We start from the raw sequence: 18,975 nt of genomic DNA on the forward strand, positions 1-18,975 counted from the left end.
GAACCCCTCCCCACTTGAGAGACGGGGATTAGATTGAAGTGTTGCGAACCACACACAATATTGTACCCGTGGTGATATTGTAGTTAGTGAACAGTGTGGTTAGCATTGGCATTCGTATTAAACGTCCCTTTTGCCAAAAATAGTGAACTAGATATATCACCTTGCTTCAGTTACTTGCACCATTAGCTGGAGGTCCCCCCCCCCCCCCCCCCCCCCCCCACCCGCCGAGTCACTCACCAGCCTGAGTTGCAAACGCATCGGCCGTTCCTTCACTGTCACTGGGTTAAAATCTTGCAACTCCCACCCTAATAGCACTGTGGGTGTACCTACACCACATGGACTGCAGTGGTTCAAAAGAGCAGCTCACTACCACCTACACGAGGGTATTTAGGGTTTCATAGAATTTACAGTGCAGAAGGAGGCCATTCGGCCCATTGAGTCTGCACCGGCTCTTGGAAAGAGCACCCTACCCAAGGTCAACACCTCCACCCTATCCCCTGAACCCAGTAACCCGACCCAACACGAATTTTAGACACTAAGGGCAATTTATCATGGCCAATCCACCTAACCTGCACATCTTTGGACTGTGGGAGGAAACCGGAGCATCCGGAGGAAACCCACGCACACACGGGGAGGATGTGCAGACTCCGCACAGATAGTGACCCAAGCCGGGAATCGAACCTGGGGCCCTGGCGCTGTGAAGCAATTGTGCTAATGTGGTGAATTATAAACCTCAGTAATTCACACTGTATTGTACCACATGTATTGAGCATAGTGGTTAACTGATGAGACCATCAATTCACGCGACACGTGGTTAGAAGTGAACAGTGGTTTTAATCGTTTTATAATCTGTACCGGATTGTGTGTAATCGCGCGGCCCTGCCCATAGGGGGAGATGAGGAGTTTGTACTGGGCTCCGCCCATGGCTCCTCCCCCAGCCGGAAGTATAAAGATCAGTGCTGTGAGCCTGCTGCCAGTTCATCTCGAGTTCATCCCGTCACAGGCAGGCTCTGTTATAAGACGATTAAAACCACTGTTCACTTCTAACCACGTGTCGCGTGAATTGATGGTCTCATCAGCCAACCACTATGCTACCGTGCTGCCCATTTTAAGACCTTTTTGGGAATGGTGGGGAAGGCTGTACAGTAACAGCCACCCGTTCTAACTTTCCAACACTGGGAAGATGGCAAAAAGATGTGAAGACATTCGAAAGGAGTCAGAGGAATGTTTCCAGAGCTGATGAAGTTCAGTTACGTGGATGAATTGGAGAAGGCAGGACTGTTCTCCCCCGTGATGAGATGATCAACAGGAGATGGAGTTTCTCAAAACCACGAGAGGCCGGGACAGGGTAGATCGGGAATAACTGTTCCCATTGGTGGAAGGTTTATGAACCAGATGTGGATATGCCTGTCAGCGATTTCATAGATGGCTGGCGGTGCGACCTCCAACCAGCAGGTGGAGGTACAGGCACACCATGCGGCCTCAAGAAAGTGGTCATGTGACAAGGCCCTCCAATATAAGTGCGGCATATCCGGACATGAGGAGATACCGAAGAGGACAAAGAAACTCCATGATAACTTGCTCTGTAACAGATCGTTATCTTACCACGTGTGATTCAGTAAAGATCCTGGTTTGGCCAAGTTTCAAGTTGTTTGTCTCATTCCTTGCTAGATATTGATCACCAAACACAACACCAGTGGTCACTGATTTAGGGTGACTGCTGGGCGAAGCAATGGTGGCTTAACGTGAGGAGAAATGTTTTTACACTCGCCGTGGTTAGGATGTGGAATGCACAGCCCTGAGAGTGTGGGGGGAGGCAGATTCATTTGCGGTTTTCAAAGGGGTATTGGCCCATTATCCGGACAGAAACAAATTTGCAGAGCTACAGAGAAAAGGAGGGGGAGTGGGGCCAAGTGAGTTACACCCGCAGAGAACCAGTACAGACACAACTGGCCGAATGGCCTCCCTCTGTGCTGTAACCATTCTACGATTTGATTAATCCAATGCATCTGTGGCTCCGACCCGAGCCGGCATGCACCGGCACAGTAAACCAGGTAATTGTGCAGTGTAACATTCATTGACACGAACAAGTTACTCATACAAGGATAGAGAAAAAAAAAATCGGGCAGCTCATTCTTCTGATGACACCCCCGGTCTCCTGGTAAACCTGGAACAAGCTGACATTACTTATAGGTTGTGGGTTTTAGAGGAAAGATTGAGAGGGCGGTGGATGCTCAATGTGCTGAAAGCCACGATGAATCAGAACAATATTGTTTTCCATCTCCATTCGGCTGGCCTGTGGTTGTATCTTTCCAACTATTAATCATTTCCTGTTTCTTGTGTTCATCGTGCACTCTGATGTTTCCGAGCCTGTGGGGATCTGTGTTGGCAAAAGGGGCTATGAGCTACACGGCAGGCATCCGGACAATCTAATGACATAATGGGCTTTGCATCTGTTACTCCATCGGACTGACTGTTCTGACAAGTCAAATCTTTCAACAGATTTCCACCGTCCACAAACTAACACCTTTTTGAAACGCGGGGCAAGATTTTGTTGGAAACGTAACAGCGTGTGGGCGACGCTCGCTGTTATTAATGCACGTGCCAGCAAATTGTGGCGGGAGAGAGATGCCTGTCATTTGGGAATGGCCACGCAGGTCGCTGTCCGAATCACACCATTCTGCCACCGGTTTCGCTAAAACTCTCGCTTAACCGTCCCATGAGTTTCAGGAAATTACTGATTGGTGACTGAACGTGCACCCATTCCCCTGTCACCGGCCCGTGCTCGCTGACCCATATAGAGGTCAACCGATGTCTTGGTTTGGAAATTCTCATCCTCATTTTCAAATCCCTCCATTCCCTCGACCCTCCCTAACTCCATAATCACCATCCGCCTCACGATGCACGGAGATTACTGATTCCCTCTAATTCTGGCCCCCTTGAGCACCCTCAATTTTAATCACTCCACCAATGGACCTTCAATTGTCTAGTCTCCAAACTCTGGATTTCCTTCTGTGCATTTCTTTCCAAGGGGCTGGTTTGGCACAGTGGGCTAAACAGCTGGCTTGCAATGCCAGCAGCGCGGGTTCAATTCCCGTAATGGCCTCCCCGAACAGGCGCCGGGACGTGGCGACTAGGGGCTTTTCACTGCAACTTCATTGAAGCCTACTCGTGACAATAAGCTATTATTATTCTTATTCTTTCTTTAAGACACTTAAGAGCGAACTCTTTGATCGAGTTTTGTTCTTCTGTAATAACGGCTAGAATTCTCTGTTTGGGCCCACGGCCGCGATTTAAAAAAACTATATATTTTTCTTTTTTCCCCAATTAAGGTGCAATTTAGCGTGGCCAATCCCCCTACCCTTCACATCTTTGGGTTGTGGGGGTGAGACCCACGCAGACACGGGAAGATTGTGCAAACTCCACACAGACAGTGACCCAGAGCCGGGACTGAACCCAGGTCCTTGGCGCCGTGAGGCAGCTGTGCCACAGTGCCGCGCCCTAAGGCCGCGATTTAACTAAAAAAATGCAGAGTCCGTTTTGGGCGGGATTAGCGGGGTCTAGTTTTTTTTTTTCGAACCACGGCTCCCCGCAGAGGCCGCACTTCACCACATTCCCTGTACTGAGGAACACCTCATTGCAGGATCTCCGGACCCCGACGTGACCTCCGGACACCCACAACACTCCAATTCACCTATAAGGGGGTACTCAGGGACACCCCCACCCCCTCCCCCCACACCCCACCTCATACAGGCTGGGCATCCCTGGGACCGATGCGCAGCGTGAGCAAAGTTCCAGCATGGCACCCTTGCAGTGCCACCTTGGCAGTGACCCTGCCAGCGTTACAGTACCCATGACAGCCCGGCAATGCCACCTGGGTGGTACCAGCAGTGCCCAGAGGCCAGCCACCCGGGGGCCTCCAATTGCCTGGGAGATCCCCACCCCCAGTTCTGTTCCACCTCATCCCCGTTTGGGTGGAGCAGCGTCCAACGATGCCCGGCTGGGGCCTCCTCCCTGGTTGAGCTTGGCCATGCCCACCCCCCCCCCCCCCCATGAAACAGCTGGGGTCAGAGGGTATCCAGAGAGGCAGTCTGGGTGGACCAGAGGCTTTCTGAGCATTCAAAAGGCACAGCCAGCAGTGTGAGCAACCAGCAGTGTGAGCAGCCAGCAGTGTGAGCAGCCACCAGTGTGAGCACAGTCAGCAGCCAGCAGTGTGAGCAGCCAGCAGTGTGAGTGTGAGCAGCCAGCAGTGTGAGTGTGAGCAGCCAGCAGGGTGAGCAGCCAGCAGTGCGAGCAGCCAGCAGTGCGAGCAGCCAGCAGTGTGAGCACAGTCAGCAGCCAGCAGTGCGAGCAGCCAGCAGTGTGAGCAGCCAGCAGTGTGAGTGTGAGCAGCCAGCAGTGTGAGCAGCCAGCAGTGTGAGCAGCCAGGAGCCTGTGGTATCACCCACCAAAGTCAGACTGCGGCAATGGTGGACTGTGCCAGGCCACACCAATCCCAAGGGGGACACCCCAAGCGCATGGCCTTGTAACCAAGGTGTTCCCCGTCACTGCCCTCCGGCCTTGGCAGGCACCCCCCCCCCCAACCGCAACCAGCACGCCTGACAATTTTTGAGACTTTTTCAGAGTTTTTCTAGCCGCGTCCTTTTCTACATTTTAACAGTGAATCCAACTTAAAATCTCCTCAATCTGATTGTGAAACACTTTGGGATGTTGTGAAAGGTGTTATGTAAATGCAATTCTTCCCTTTCTCGATGAGAAGAAACGCAGGGTTGCTGTAGTTGGGTAAATTATTTGTTAGACTGGTTAAAGATGGGGTTACTGGGCTACGGGGATATGGTTGAGGTGTGGGCTTAACAGGGATGCTCTTTCCAATAGCCGATGGGCCGAATGGCCTTCTTCTGCACTGTAAATTCTATGATTCTATACATATATGCGAATCTGGTTAAAGTAGAAGCTACTCTGATTAAAGTATTTGTGAATCTGGTTAAACTATATGTTAAGGGGCTGGTTTAGCTCACTGGGCTAAATTGCAGGCTTTTAAAGCAGACCATGGCAGGCCAGCAACACGGTTCGATTCCCGTACCAGCCTCCCCGGACAGGTAACGGAATGTGGCGACCTGGGGCTTTTCACAGTAACTTCATTGAAGCCTACTCGTGACAATAAGCAATTTTCATTTTCATTTGGATAGATTATATGGGAATCTGGTTAAATTATCTGATCATCTGGTTATAGAATCCCTCCAGTCCCGAAGGAGGCCATTCGGCCCCTTGAGTCTGCACTGACCCTCCGAAATAGCACCTTACCCAGTTCCACTCCCCTGCACCATCCCTGTAACCCCGCCTAACCTTTGGACACTAAGGGGCAATTTAGTACGGCCAATCCACCTAACCTGCACATCCATTGGACTGTGGGAGGAAACCGGAGCACCCGGAGGAAACCCACGCACACACGGGGAGAAGGTGCAAACTCCACACCGGAATCGAACCCTGGTGCTGTGAGGCAGCAGTGCTACGATAACCTGGCTAAATTATATCTTAATCTGGTTATAAATATTAGTTTTGATCACTGGGTTCAGTCACAAATGTGTTTAGTCGGGTCCTGGAGTTAATGCAGTGACAGCAGGTCTATTAAAAGACACTCTCGGATTGGGTTACATCAAACTGTTTATAGCAAAGTCCAGCTGGTAACTGGCACCAGCATTAATTGTTTATCCCCATTCGTCACGTCATGTTGTGGGAGTTTAATGAAGAGGGAATGTGTGGCCAGTTAAAATTAATCCTTCGGGATTAGTGTCAGGAGTTTGCGTGAGGCCTGGTTCCCAATTTCTAGCCCGGCCAGATAGATTTTGATGAGAAATGAAACTCCATGAGGCACTGAGCTTGCAGCACGAGTGTGGAATAAATATAGGTCATCACACACTTAATGTTTTTTAAAAAAAAATTCCAATTAAGGGACAATTTAGCGTGGCCAATCCACCTTCTCTGCACATCTTTGGGTTGTGGGGGTGAGACCCATGCAGACACGGGGAGAATGTGCAAACTCCATACAGACAGTGACCCGGGGCCAGGATCGAACCCGAGTCCTCGGCGCTGTGAGGCAGCAGTGCTAACTACTGCACCACCGTGCCGCCCTATCACACACTTAATTAAGCAGCGCTTGTAGAAAAGCAGAAACTAGCAGGAACTTAGCCATTCAGAGAACGATGCAGTATAGAAAGAGACCATTCAGCCCATTTTGCTTATGCTAGCCCTGTGAAAGAGCACCCCAATAAGTCCACTCGCCTGCTCTTCCCCCATAGCGCGTCAAATTTAATACCATTCGCGTATTCATCCGTTTCCCTGTCGCAAGTTAGGATCAAATCTGCTTCCACCAGCCTTTCAAACAGCTCATTCCAGGTCACAATAACTCACCTTGCCCTGACTCTCAGGCCAATTCTTTCAAGTCTGTGTCCTCTGGTTACTGACCTGCCCACCATGGACACATTCCCTCTACATTGCCTCGATTAAAACCTCTGATCAGTTTGAACCACCTCAAGAAAATATTGAGGCATTTGAAATGTGTTGAAGTAAAACATTTTTGGTCACCATATTTGTTGGTGAAGAGAAAGGAATAATAGGCAAATTTAAAAATCAGAAATGCATAATGATATTGCATCTTATTATTACCAAAAGATGCTGCCAGGGTGAGACGGTACAGCCGGCGTGTGCCAGTGCTCCCAATGACTGCTCCCAATGACAGTGCACCCAGTGTCACTGTTCCCAATATCACTGTTCCCAATATCACTGTTCCCAATATCACTGTTCCCAATATCACTGTTCCCAATATCACTGTTCCCAATATCACTGTTCCCAATATCACTGTTCCCAATATCACTGTTCCCAATATCACTGTTCCCAGTATTAGAGTTTGCAGTGTTATTTTCCCCAGTGAGGACAAGAATTGGTGCATAATTTAACTTAATCTTCAGGCCAGAGGAAAAAACCCTTTTATTGCAAAACTTTTCAGCTTTCCCTGGATATTACTGGTAGCAATATAGCAACAAATATCGATTCAGAACAAATCAGTACTGAGGGAGTGCTGCACTCTGAGACGGTCAGTGCTGAGGGAGTGCTGCACTGTCAGAGGGTCAGTACTGAGGGAGTGCTGCACTGTCAGAGGGTCAGTACTGAGGGGGTGCCGCACTGTCAGAGGGTCAGTACCGAGGGAGTGCTGCACTGTCAGAGGGTCAGTACTGAGGGAGTGCTGCAATGTCAGAGGGTCAGTACTGAGGGAGTGCTGCACTGTCAGAGGGTCAGTGCTGAGGGAGAGCTGCACTGTCAGAGGGTCAGTACTGAGGGAGTGCCGCACTGCCAGAGGGTCAGTACTGAGGGAGTGCTGCACTGTCAGAGGGTCAATACTGAGAGAGTGCTGCACTGTCAGAGGGTCAGTACTGAGGGAGTGCCGCACTGTCAGAGGGTCAGTACTGAGGGAGTGCTGCACTGTCAGAGGGTCAGTACTGAGGGAGTGCCGCACTGTCAGAGGGTCAGTACCGAGGGAGTGCTGCAATGTCAGAGGGTCAGTACTGAGGGAGAGCTGCATTGTCAGAGGGTCAGTACTGAGGGAGTGCTGCACTGTCAGAGGGTCAGTACTGAGGGAGTGCCACACTGTCAGAGGGTCAGTACTGAGGGAGTGCTGCACTGTCAGAGGGTCAGTACTGAGGGAGTGCCGCACTGTCAGAGGGTCAGTACCGAGGGAGTGCTGCAATGTCAGAGGGTCAGTACTGAGGGAGAGCTGCATTGTCAGAGGGTCAGTACTGAGGGAGTGCTGCACTGTCAGAGGGTCAGTACTGAGGGAGTGCCACACTGTCAGAGGGTCAGTACTGAGGGAGTGCCTCACTGTCAGAGGGTCAGTGCTGAGGGAGAGCTGCACTGTCAGAGGGTCAGTACTGAGGGAGAGCTGCACTGTCAGAGGGTCAGTACTGAGGGAGTGCTGCACTCTGAGACGGTCAGTGCTGAGAGTGCTGCACTGTCAGAGGGTCAGTACTGAGGGAGAGCTGCACTGTCAGAGGGTCAGTGCTGAGGGAGTGCCGCACTATCAGAGCGTCAGTACCGAGGGAGTGCTGCACTGTCAGAGGGTCAGTACTGAGGGAGTGCCGCACTGTCAGAGGGTCAGTACTGAGGGAGTGCCGCACTGTCAGAGGGTCAGTACCGAGGGAGTGCTGCAATGTCAGAGGGTCAGTACCGAGGGAGTGCTGCAATGTCAGAGGGCCAGTACTGAGGGAGTGCTGCACTGTCAGAGGGTCAGTACTGAGGGAGTGCCACACTGTCAGAGGGTCAGTACTGAGGGAGTGCCGCACTGTCAGAGGGTTAGTGCTGAGGGAGAGCTGCACTGTCAGAGAGTCAGTACTGAGGGAGTGCCACACTGTCAGAGGGTCAGTACTGAGGGAGTGCTGCACTGTCAGAGGGGCAGTACTGGGGGAGTGCTGCACTGTCAGAGGGTCAGTACTGAGGGAGTGCTGCACTGTCAGGGGGTCAGTGCTGAGGGAGTGCTGCACTGTCAGAGAGTCAGTACTGAGGGAGTGCTGCACTCTCGGAGGGTCAGTACTGAGGGAGTGCTGCACTGTCAGAGGGTCAGTACTGAGGGAGTGCGGAATTGTCAGAGGGTCAGTGCTGAGGGAGTGCCGCACTGTCAGAGGGTCAGTACTGAGGGAGTGCGGAATTGTCAGAGGGTCAGTGCTGAGGGATCAGTGGGCACTCTTTTGCTGAAGGACAAGTGGGATCTCCCGTCTCCTGCCTGGTTTTCTTAGTCCTGCCATTGTAATGAGCCTTTTGTGAGAAACTTTGTCAAACGTTTACTGAAAATCCATAGATTGTATTCCTTTTGTCAACCGTCAGCTACTTCATAAAAAAATTTGGTTAAATTAGTCAAACGCAATCTGTTTGTACAAATCCCTGTTGACTCTCTTTAATTAACTCAAACCTATTCACGTGTCTTCGCCCTGTCCCTTATTGACATCTTACAGTTTTCACGCCGGGAGAAGATTTTTAATATTTTTAAAATAAATTTAGAACACCCAATTTTTTTTCCAATTAAGGGACAATTCAGCGTGGCCAATCCACCTACCCTGCACATCTTTGGGTTGTCGGGGTGAGACCCACACAGACACGGGGAGAAGGTGCAAACTCCACACGGATGGTGACCAGGGGCCCGGCTCGAACACGGGTCCTCGGCGCCGTGAGGCAGCAGTGCTAACCACTGCACCACCGTGCCGTCCCTATTTTTGTATTAACTATTTTCATAGTCTCTCTTTGCCCGTCTTAATTTCCTCTCTCAGCTTACAGCTTTGCACTTGGCCTACTTCTCTCTATTGGAATTCTCCTGCCATGCATCAGACACCCTCTTTTCTTGATTCATCAGAATCTCTGCCTCCCTCATCACCCAGGGATCCCGGTCTTTGGCTCCCCTCGCTTTCTCTCTTGTTGGAATGAACCTAGCCCGTACTCAGAATATCTCTGCTTTAAAGGTCACCCATTGGTTCATCACAGTGGTTCCTGTCAATCTTTGCCTCTATTTTACCCTGGCTACATCCCACTGAAGTTAGCCCTCTTCCAATCTATATGAAATTGTTCCTTGTTCCATTACTAATCTAAACTCCCCGATTACCTGGTCCACTCGGCCCACCCCTTTCCAGAGCACCAGATCCAGAAATGCCTCCTTTCTAGTTGAACTGATCAGGAACATTTTCCTGTGCGGAGTCTGCGCGTTCTCCCGGTGTCTGCAAGGGTTTCCTCCGGGTGCTCCAGTTTCCTCCCGCGGTCATGGGACGTGCAGGTTAGGTGGATTGAATATGCTAAATCCACCTTAGGGTGGAAATGAGGGCTTAAAGTGGGTCAGTGCAGACTCAATGGGCTTAATGGCCTCCTTCTGCACTGTATGTTCTATGAACACATTTCAGAAGTTCTCCCCCCTCCTTACCCTTTACTCTAACATAGTCCTAACTGATATTTATGTCATTATAAATCCCCCAATATTACCACTCTATATTCTTGCTGAGTAACATCACCCTTTGACATTCAATGGCATTACTATCACTGAATCCTCCCCACTATCAATCCTAGGGATTATCATTGACCACAAACTGGACTAGCTGTACAAATACTGAGCAGATTTGAGGCTGGGAATCCTGTGGCGAGTAATTCCACCTCCTGACCTCCCAAAGCCTGTCCACTTGCTTGGATGAGTGCAGCTCCAACAACAGTCCAGGAGCTCGACACCATCCAGGACAAAGCAGCACCGTTTGATTGCCACCCCTTTCACAAACATTCACTCCCTCCACCACTGACGCATAGCGGCAGCCATCTACAAGATACACTGCAGGAACTCACCGAGGTTCCCTTAAACAGCACCTTCCAAACCAATGACTAGGACCAGAGCAGGAGAACATAAGAACATAAGAACTAGGAGCAGGAGTCGGCCATCTGGCCCCTCGAGCCTGCTCCGCCATTCAATGAGGTCATGGCTGATCTTTTGTGGACTCAGCTCCACTTTCCGGCCCGAACACCATAACCCTTTATTCTTCAAAAAACTATCTATCTTTATCTTGAAAACTTTCAATGAAGGAGCCTCAACTGCTTGACTGGACAGATAATTCCATAGTTTCACAAACCTTTGGGTGAAGAAGTTCCTCCTAAACTCAGTCCTAAAACTACTTCCCCTTATTTTGAGGCTATGCCCCCTAGTTCTGCTTTCACCCGCCAGTGGAAACAACCTGCCCGCTTCTATCCTATCTATTCACTTTATAATTTTATATGTTTCTATAAATTCCAATTGACATTCCAATCCTTCTAAATTCCAATGAGTACAGTCCCAGTCTAGTCAACCGCTCCTCGTAATCCAAACCCTTCAGCTCTGGGATGAACCTAGTGAATCTCCTCTGCACACCCTCCAGCGCCAGTACGTCCTTTCTCAGGTAAGGAGACCAAAACTGAACACAATACTCCAGGAGTGGCCTCATTAACACCTTATACAGTTGCAACATAACCTCCCGAGTCTTAAACTCTTTCCCTCTAGCAATGAAGAACAAATCTCCATTTGCCTTCTTAATCACCTGTTGCACCTGTAAAACAACTTTTTGCGACTCATGCACTCGCACACCCAGGTCTCTCTGCACAGCAGCATGCTTTAACATTTTATCATTTAAATAATAATCCCTTTTGCTGTTATTCCTACCAAAGTGGATAACCTCACATTTGTCAACATTGTATTCCATCTGCCAGACCCTAGCCCATTCACTTAACCTATCCAAATCCCTCTGCAGACTTCTGTATCCTCTGCACTTTTTGCTTTACCACTCATCTTAGTGTCGTCTGCAAACTTGGACACCATTGCACTTGGTCCCCAACTCCAAATCATCTATGTAAATTGTGAACAATTGTGGGCCCAACACTGATCCCTGAGGGACACCACTAGCTACTGATTGCCAACCAGAGAAACACCCATTAATCCACACTCTTTGCTTTCTATTAATTAACCAATCCTCTATCCATGCTACTACTTTACCCTTAATGCCATGCATCTTTATCTTTTGCAGCAAACTTTTGTGTGGCACCTTGTCAAAAGCTTTGTGGAAATCCAGATATACCACATCCATTGGCTCCCTGTTGTCTATCGCACTGGTAATGTCCTCAAAAAATTCCACTAAATTAGTTAGGCACGACCTGCCCTTTATGAACCCATGCTGCGCCTGCCCAATGGGGCAATTTCCATCCAGATGCCTCGCAATATCTTCCTTGATGATAGATTCCAGCATCTTCCCATCTCCCGTAGTTAAGCTAACTGGCCTATAATTACCTGCTTTCTGCCTACCTTTTTTTAAACAGTGGTGTCAAGTTTGCTAATTTCCAATCCACCGGGACCACCCCAGAGTCTAGTGAATTTTGGTAAATTATCACGAGTGCATTTGCAATTTCCTAGCCATCTCTTTTAGTACCCTGGGATGCATTCCATCTGGGCCAGAAGACTTGAATACCTTTAGCTTGCCCATCACTACCCCCTTAGTGATAACAATCCTCTCAAGGTCCTCACCTGTCATAGCCTCATTTCTATCAGTCACTTGCATGTTATTTGTGTCTTCCACTGTGAAGACTGGCCCAAAAAACCTGTTCAGTTCCTCAGCCATTTCCTCATCTCCCATTATTAAATCTGCCTTCTCATCCTCTAAAGGACAAGGGTGGCCGGGACCCCCCAGAGTCTAGTGAATTTTAGTAAATTATCACAAGTGCATTTGCACTCTAAAGATGTGCAGGTTAGGTGGATTGGCCACACTAAAATGCCCCTTAATTGTAAAAAAGAAAATAATTGGATACTCTAAATTATTTTTTTAAAAGCATCATCCCTCGAATGAAGAGCTTGTCGTATGAGGGATGGTTGAGGACTCTGGGAGTCTGTACTCGTAGGAGTTAGAAGCTTGAGGGGGGATCTTATTGAAACTTACAGGATACTGCAAGGCCTGGATAGAGTGGACAGAGATGAGAAGGAATTTCTTCAGCCAGAGGGTGGTGAATCTGTGGAGCGCTTTGCCACAGAAGGCTGTGGAGGTCAAATCACTGAGTGCTTTTAAGCCATAGATAGATAGATTCTTCATTAATAAGGGGGGCAGGAGTTCTGGGGAGAAGGCAGGAGAATGGGGATGAGAAACATATCAGCCATGAATGAATGGCGGAGCAGACCCGATGGGTTGAATGGCCTAATTCTGATCCTAGGTCTTATGGTACTAATCCGAGCGCAACGGATGAATCGTGCATCAGCCCAAAATCAGGCTCCGCATCGAGCCAATCTCGAGGCACCCAATTCACTCCGCTCGACGCAATCTGGATTTTGCTCTCACCGGCCAGGATCCGGATCTGCATATTTAATGAGCCGTACGACTCATTTAAATACCCTGACGCCAGATTCACCCGGTGTCCGGACACACAGGCCTCACCTGGGAGACCTGACAGGGCGCCGTTTAGTTCTATGGCACTCAAACGCGAACCAGTCGTAATGGAACCGGGGGGGGGTTTCCCTGACCATCGGAGACTCCCAGGTAGTTGGGGACAGGGCAGGATGGTAGCCTGCCAACACCCCATCACTGTGACACTGCCAGACTGGCATCCTGGCAATGCCGCCTGGGCACCATTGCAGTGCCACAACAGGGTGTCTGGGTGCCAGGTTGGCACTGCCAGGGGTCAGGCCCGGGAGAGGGGGGGGGTACCAGGTTGGTGAGGGAGAGTTCCTGGGGCCCTCCCCAAGGTTGGGTGGATGATGAGTTCACAAATATGGGGGGCCTGAGAGTGGGGGGAGGGGGTGGAGATTAGGGCAGCCATCCAAAATGGCGTGCTGAACAGCGAGGAGCCTTTCCTGATGGCGATTTCAGCTCAAATCCCTCTCAGCCGGGGAGGATCTCCCTGAGGCCAAAGACAACTGCAAAGTGCTGTTGGATAGCGGGATCTTTGTTTGCACTGCAGCCACAGAGAAAGATCCCGCCAAACGTGCCGCTCAGTGGCCTTTGAGTCCGCTGAATCGCGGCCCAAACCTCCCTGCAGATTTGCTCCTCTTGCCTCTCTCTCAGAATATCCCCAAGTAACGTGACCGTACCCTTTTCACTTCTCAACTCTTACCAAATGGATTTTTCCCTTTCTCCCTCAAGGACATCCTCTTCCGAACACTAAAATTTCTTTCAGTACTGTCACTCCACCTCCATTTTATCTCTCCCTAGCTCGGGGCAGCACGGTAGCACAGTGGTTAGCACTGTTGCTTCACAGCACCAGGGTCCCGGGTTCGATTCCCCGCTGGGTCACTGTCTGTGCGGAGTCTGCACGTCCTCCCCATGTCTGCGTGGGTTTCCTCCGGGTGCTCCAGTTTCCTCCCACAGTCCAAAGATGTGCAGGTTATGTGTATTGATCACGCTAAAATTGCCCCATAGTTATCAAACGTTAGATGAAGTTGCTGGGTTACAGGGATGGGGTGGAGGTGTCGGCTTAGGTAGGATGCTCTTTCAGGGGCCAGTGTAGACTCAATGGGCCAAATGACCTCCTTCTGCACTGTAAATGCTACGATTCTATGATTGTTCTGAACATCTTTTGTTCCCTATTCCTCTATTTTGCCTCTATCCTTTGGTGCTCAACCCCTACCCATCTAGTGCAAACTTTCCCCTTTCCCGATAGATCTCAATCCAGACATTCAAGGTGGAGTTAGACAGATTTTTGATTGACGATGGAGTTAAGGGAAAGACAGGGTTGTCAAGAGGCAGACAGGAAAGTGCGGGTAAGTCCACAATCAGGTCGGCCATGGTGTTGTCGAATGAAGGAGCACGTTCGAGGGGATGAGTGGCCTACTCCTGCCCCTATATTTTTGGGCTCCTATGCCATGTTCTCTGATTTAGGAATTTATCTGCCAATGAGGAAACAGAACGACACTAAGAACATTGGGGTTAAACATCTGGGCCCAGAACAGCCAAAGCAGTGGCCAAGAATGATAGTTACAGATGGGACCCACAGGGTTGCCAACTCCGATTGGATACATTCCTGGAGGTTTGGTTACATCATTGCCCCTCAGCCAGTCAAGAAGATTTTTCCTTCCTCGGTGCCAATTTCTTTATAACTAATCAACAAAAGTGTTCAGGGTAAAGTAAATGCACCATTGTATTTGACAACCTCGTAATCTTTCACCCCCGGCTCCACGCTCACCAGCAGCCGGGAGATTAATCCATAATTCCTGGGGTATCCCAGATACTCCTTGGGGGGGGGGGGGATTGGCAAACCTGCAGAGTGGAGTGTGGGTTTGGCCAGGGATATTGGGGGGGGGGGCATGTGGGCCCTTTGTACACCCCCAACACCCGAACATTGCAGAGAAGCAAAAGTAAACAATCATTTTTTTTTAAAAAGGGTTTTCGAGTACCCAATTCATTTTTTCCCCCCATTAAGCGGCAATTTAGCCTGGCCAATCCACCTAACCTGTATGTCTTTTGGGTTCAGTATGAAGTCTTACAACACCAGGTTAAAGTCCAACAGGTATACCTCGCCATTCACCTGAGGAAGGAGCTGCGCTCCGAAAGCTCGTGTTTGAAACAAACCTGTTGGACTTTAACCTGGTGTTGTAAGACTTCATACTGTGCTCACCCCAGTCCAACGCCGGCATCTCCACATCATGTCTTTTGGGTTGTGGGGGGCGAAACCCACGCAGACCCGGGGAGAATGTGCAAACTCCACACGGACGGTGACCCGGGGCCGGGATCGAACCCGGGACCTCGGCGCTGCGAGGCAGCAGTGCCAACCCACTGCGCCACCCTCTAAAGTCAGAAATAGCTCAGCCCTCCGCCCCCTCCACCCCACAAACCACCTCCAGTCATGTCAGAGTGAGAGAGCTGATCCGGTGCCCTTTGCACTGTGACCTTATCGCCTGACCCCTGACCTCCCCCTCCCCTTGGCCCTGTGGATGGGCAGCTGGCCCCAGAGTGGCCCGGAAATCGCACACACAGAAATCCTCACCGAAGAGAAGGTTTAAGAGGACCTCTTGGCCTGCCGGGGTGCTGCTTTTTGTCAGGCAGAAGAGGGTGCCGCCAATCCAGGGCAGGCCGTGACCTGTGACCCCAATCAGCTTGACAACAGGGCGGGCGCTCTTCCAGGTGGAGGTGCTGCTGGCGCACACCCCCATCCTCTTGGACAGGCAGATGTCAATGGCCAGCAGCGAGTTGATGGCGATGCCCCTGAAGGAAGGGTTGAGCTGCATGCAGTCCTCCTCCGGTAAGTGCGCCGACTCCTTGCTGTCGTTGGGCTGAGGCTGCTGGCCGGGCTGCAGGCCAGGTAGGCCCGGCTGGCCGCCCACTCTCCTGGCTGAACCCCGGCCCTCCGGGCTGCCCCTGGCCGGCAGGTTCAGAGACATGAACTCGGCTCTGTTTAAAACATTGTTCCTCTCCCTGGCCCGCGCTCGGTTCTGCTGGGCCGGCATGGCGGATTATCTTCTTCCCATCCAGGCTTTCAAACAGAAACAGGGAGGGGAAGCTGGCGGCTGAGATTCCTGCGCCCGGCGGCTGCGGTGCTGGATCAAATGTGGACAGGAGGAATTCGCTCTGTTGACGGTGCAGCTCATCCCAGCGTGACAGCTCCACATGCTGCAGCCGATTGACATTCGGTCCAACCACTCAGCGGCCTGATCTGTGCTCGGGTTGACCAATGCTGCAAGAACGAGGGCTGCTCCCTCGCTGTGTGATGGCCCCTTGCCCAGTTGCGGTGTTCAAAGTGCATCGTGGGTCGTGTAGTTCCCTGGAGGGGCAGGAGGATCCCTACAGTGCACAAGGGGTGCACAGTGTATCGGGTCTGCGCCGACCCTCTGAACCAGCACCCTGCCCAGGTCCACTCCACCCCACAACCCCAACTCACCCGCACATCTTTGGACACCAAGCATGGCCAAGCCACCTAACCCGCACATCTTTAAACTGTGAGAGGAAACCCACGTAGACACGGGGAGAACGGGAAAAGTCCACAGAGTCACCCGAGGCCAGAATCGAACCCGGGTCCCTGGAGCTGTGAGGCAGCCGTGCTAACCACTGTGCCGCTCCACAATTCAATTGTGGAGCCGCTCGATTCCGGCTTGGGTCACTGTCTGTGTGGAGTCTGCACATCGTCCCCGTGTGTGCGTGGGCTTCCTCCGGGTGCTCCACTTTCCTCCCACAGTCCAAAGATGTGCAGGTTAGGTGGATTGGTCATGCTAAATTGCCCTTAGTGTCCAAAATTGCCCTTAGTGTTGGGTGGGGTTACTGGGTTATGGGGATAGGGTGGAGGTGTTGACCTTGGGTAGGGTGCTCTTTCCAAGAGCCGGTGCAGACTCGATGGGCCAGATGGCCTCCTTCTGCTCTGTAAATTCTATGATAACCATAGACAGGACAAATGCATCTGGCCTCTCCTGTGAAGACACATCGATGATGACAAGTGCCAAAAGTGTCCGAAACACAATTCCTTAAAAAAAAATTTAGAGTACCCAATTCATTTTTTTCCAATTAAGGGGCAATTTAGCGTGGCCAATCCACCTACCCTGCACATCTTTGGGTTGTGGGGGTCAGACCCAGGGGAGAATTGCAAACTCCACACGGACAGTGACCCAGGGCTGGGATTGAATCTGGGACCTCGGTGCCGTGAGGCAGCAGTGCTAACCACTGTGCCACCCTGCCACCTCTGCCTCTCATTATTCTAAACGGCAATGGATACAGGCCGAACCTTTCCCAACAAAATAACCATCTCATCCCGTGTAACTGTTAATTGAACCTTCTCTGTGAGCTGGTTCTAATGCAAATCGTCCTTTCTTGAATAAGGAGACCAAAACTATACACAATCTCTAGCCATGGTCTCAATAATGCCCTGTGCAACTGTGGTGAAATAGCCCAATATATATAGAAATTTAGTTTTATGTTCCATTCCATTTGCAATAAAGGACAACATTCCAGTTGCCTTCCTAATTGTCTGCTGCCGCTGCTGGCTAACTTTATGCAACTCAGGTAGTTGGACATACATGAGGGGTTGGCCGCAGCAGATGGGCAGCAAGTGCATCCACTGACGAAGGATCTAGACCCAGAGGACAGAGATTTATGGTCACTGCCTGAAGGAATGAAGGGGACAAGCTTTTTGACACAGCGAGCGGGTCAGATCTGGAACATTCTTGCTGACAGTGTAGTGATTTGATCGAGGCTTTCGAAAGGAAATTCCCAGAGATAAATAATTACAGGACAAAGGTGGGTCCAGCGCAGTTGCTTTCATATGAAGGGCTGAAAGGCCTCCTTCTGTGTTTATGCTTTATGGGTAATGATGGCATAGCGGTGATGTCATTGGGCTAGTAATTCAGGGGCACAGGCAAATGCTCTGGGGTCACGTGTTCAAATCCCACCATGGCTGCTGGTAGAATTTAAATTCTGGAATATAAAGCTAGTCTCAGATATGTTGACCACGAAACTATCAACGATTGTGATTAAAACAGATCTGGCTCACTAATGTCCTGTGAAGGTGGATGTTGTCAGAGGGTCAATACTGAGGGAGCATTGCACTGTCAGAGGGTCAGTACTGAGGGAGAGCCGCACGGTCAGAGGGTCAGAACTGAGGGAGTGCTGCACTGTCAGGGTCAGTACTGAGGGAGTGCTGCACTGTCAGAGGGTCAATACTGGGGGAGTGCCGCACTGTCAGAGGGTCAGTACTGAGGGAGTACTGCACTGTCAGAGGGTCAGTACTGAGGGAGTGCTGCACTGTCAGAGGGTCAGTACTGAGGGAGTGCTGCACTCTCTGGTCACAGCGACCAACATTATAAAATAGATAATCTGATCTTTATCACATTTCTGTTTGTAGGATCTTGCTCTGCACAAGTGAATACACTTCCAAACGTAGCTCAGTGGCTGTAAACCTAATAATAATAATCTTTATTATTGTCAAAAGTAGTCTCACAATACACTACAATGAGGTTATTCTGAAAAGCCCCTAGTCACCACACCCCTAGGCATGTTCGTGTACACAGAGGGAGAATTCAGAATGTGCAATTCACCTAACAAGCGAGTCTTTCAGGACTTATGGGAGGAAACCGGAAAAACCGGAGGTAACCCATTCAGACACGGAGAGAACGTGCAGAATCCGCACAGACAAATTTGTGGTGACCTGTGGTAGGTGCTTGGTGTTATATAAATGCACATCTTTTTCTAACATTTTAAATTAACACTGTTGTCACACTCCTTTACACGCTCAGTAATGTCGTAATGAGATGCAAACAGATACTAACACCTCCCAGTCTATACATATCCCCAGCCAAATAATTAAAATGCCAATCATCATTGTACCTTTTCATTAATTAACAAACAGATTTGAAAGAATTCCAAGCTGAGCTATATTTGAACCAAACATTAATTATCAGAATATAGAGTGTTTTTACTTTGCACACAGACGGTTAATAGGAGCATAATACATCGTGTGTTATTACTTACT

General features: G+C 50.1%; 1 protein-coding gene across 1 annotated transcript in view; it reads right to left on the minus strand.

The window, feature by feature from the left end:
- Nucleotides 1–16,219, minus strand: part of LOC119955482 (inactive phospholipid phosphatase 7) — a 42,422-nt gene extending 26,203 nt beyond the window's left edge. The window contains exon 1 of the mRNA XM_038781707.1: nucleotides 15,508–16,219. Within this exon, the coding sequence (XP_038637635.1) occupies nucleotides 15,508–15,967 (460 nt within the window). The 5' untranslated portion in view covers nucleotides 15,968–16,219. The remainder of the gene's footprint in view (nucleotides 1–15,507) is intronic.
- Between the last annotated feature and the right edge of the window lie 2,756 nt (nucleotides 16,220–18,975).

The sequence above is a fragment of the Scyliorhinus canicula genome, chromosome 21 (assembly GCF_902713615.1).
Source record: "Scyliorhinus canicula chromosome 21, sScyCan1.1, whole genome shotgun sequence".
NCBI lineage: Eukaryota > Metazoa > Chordata > Chondrichthyes > Carcharhiniformes > Scyliorhinidae > Scyliorhinus > Scyliorhinus canicula.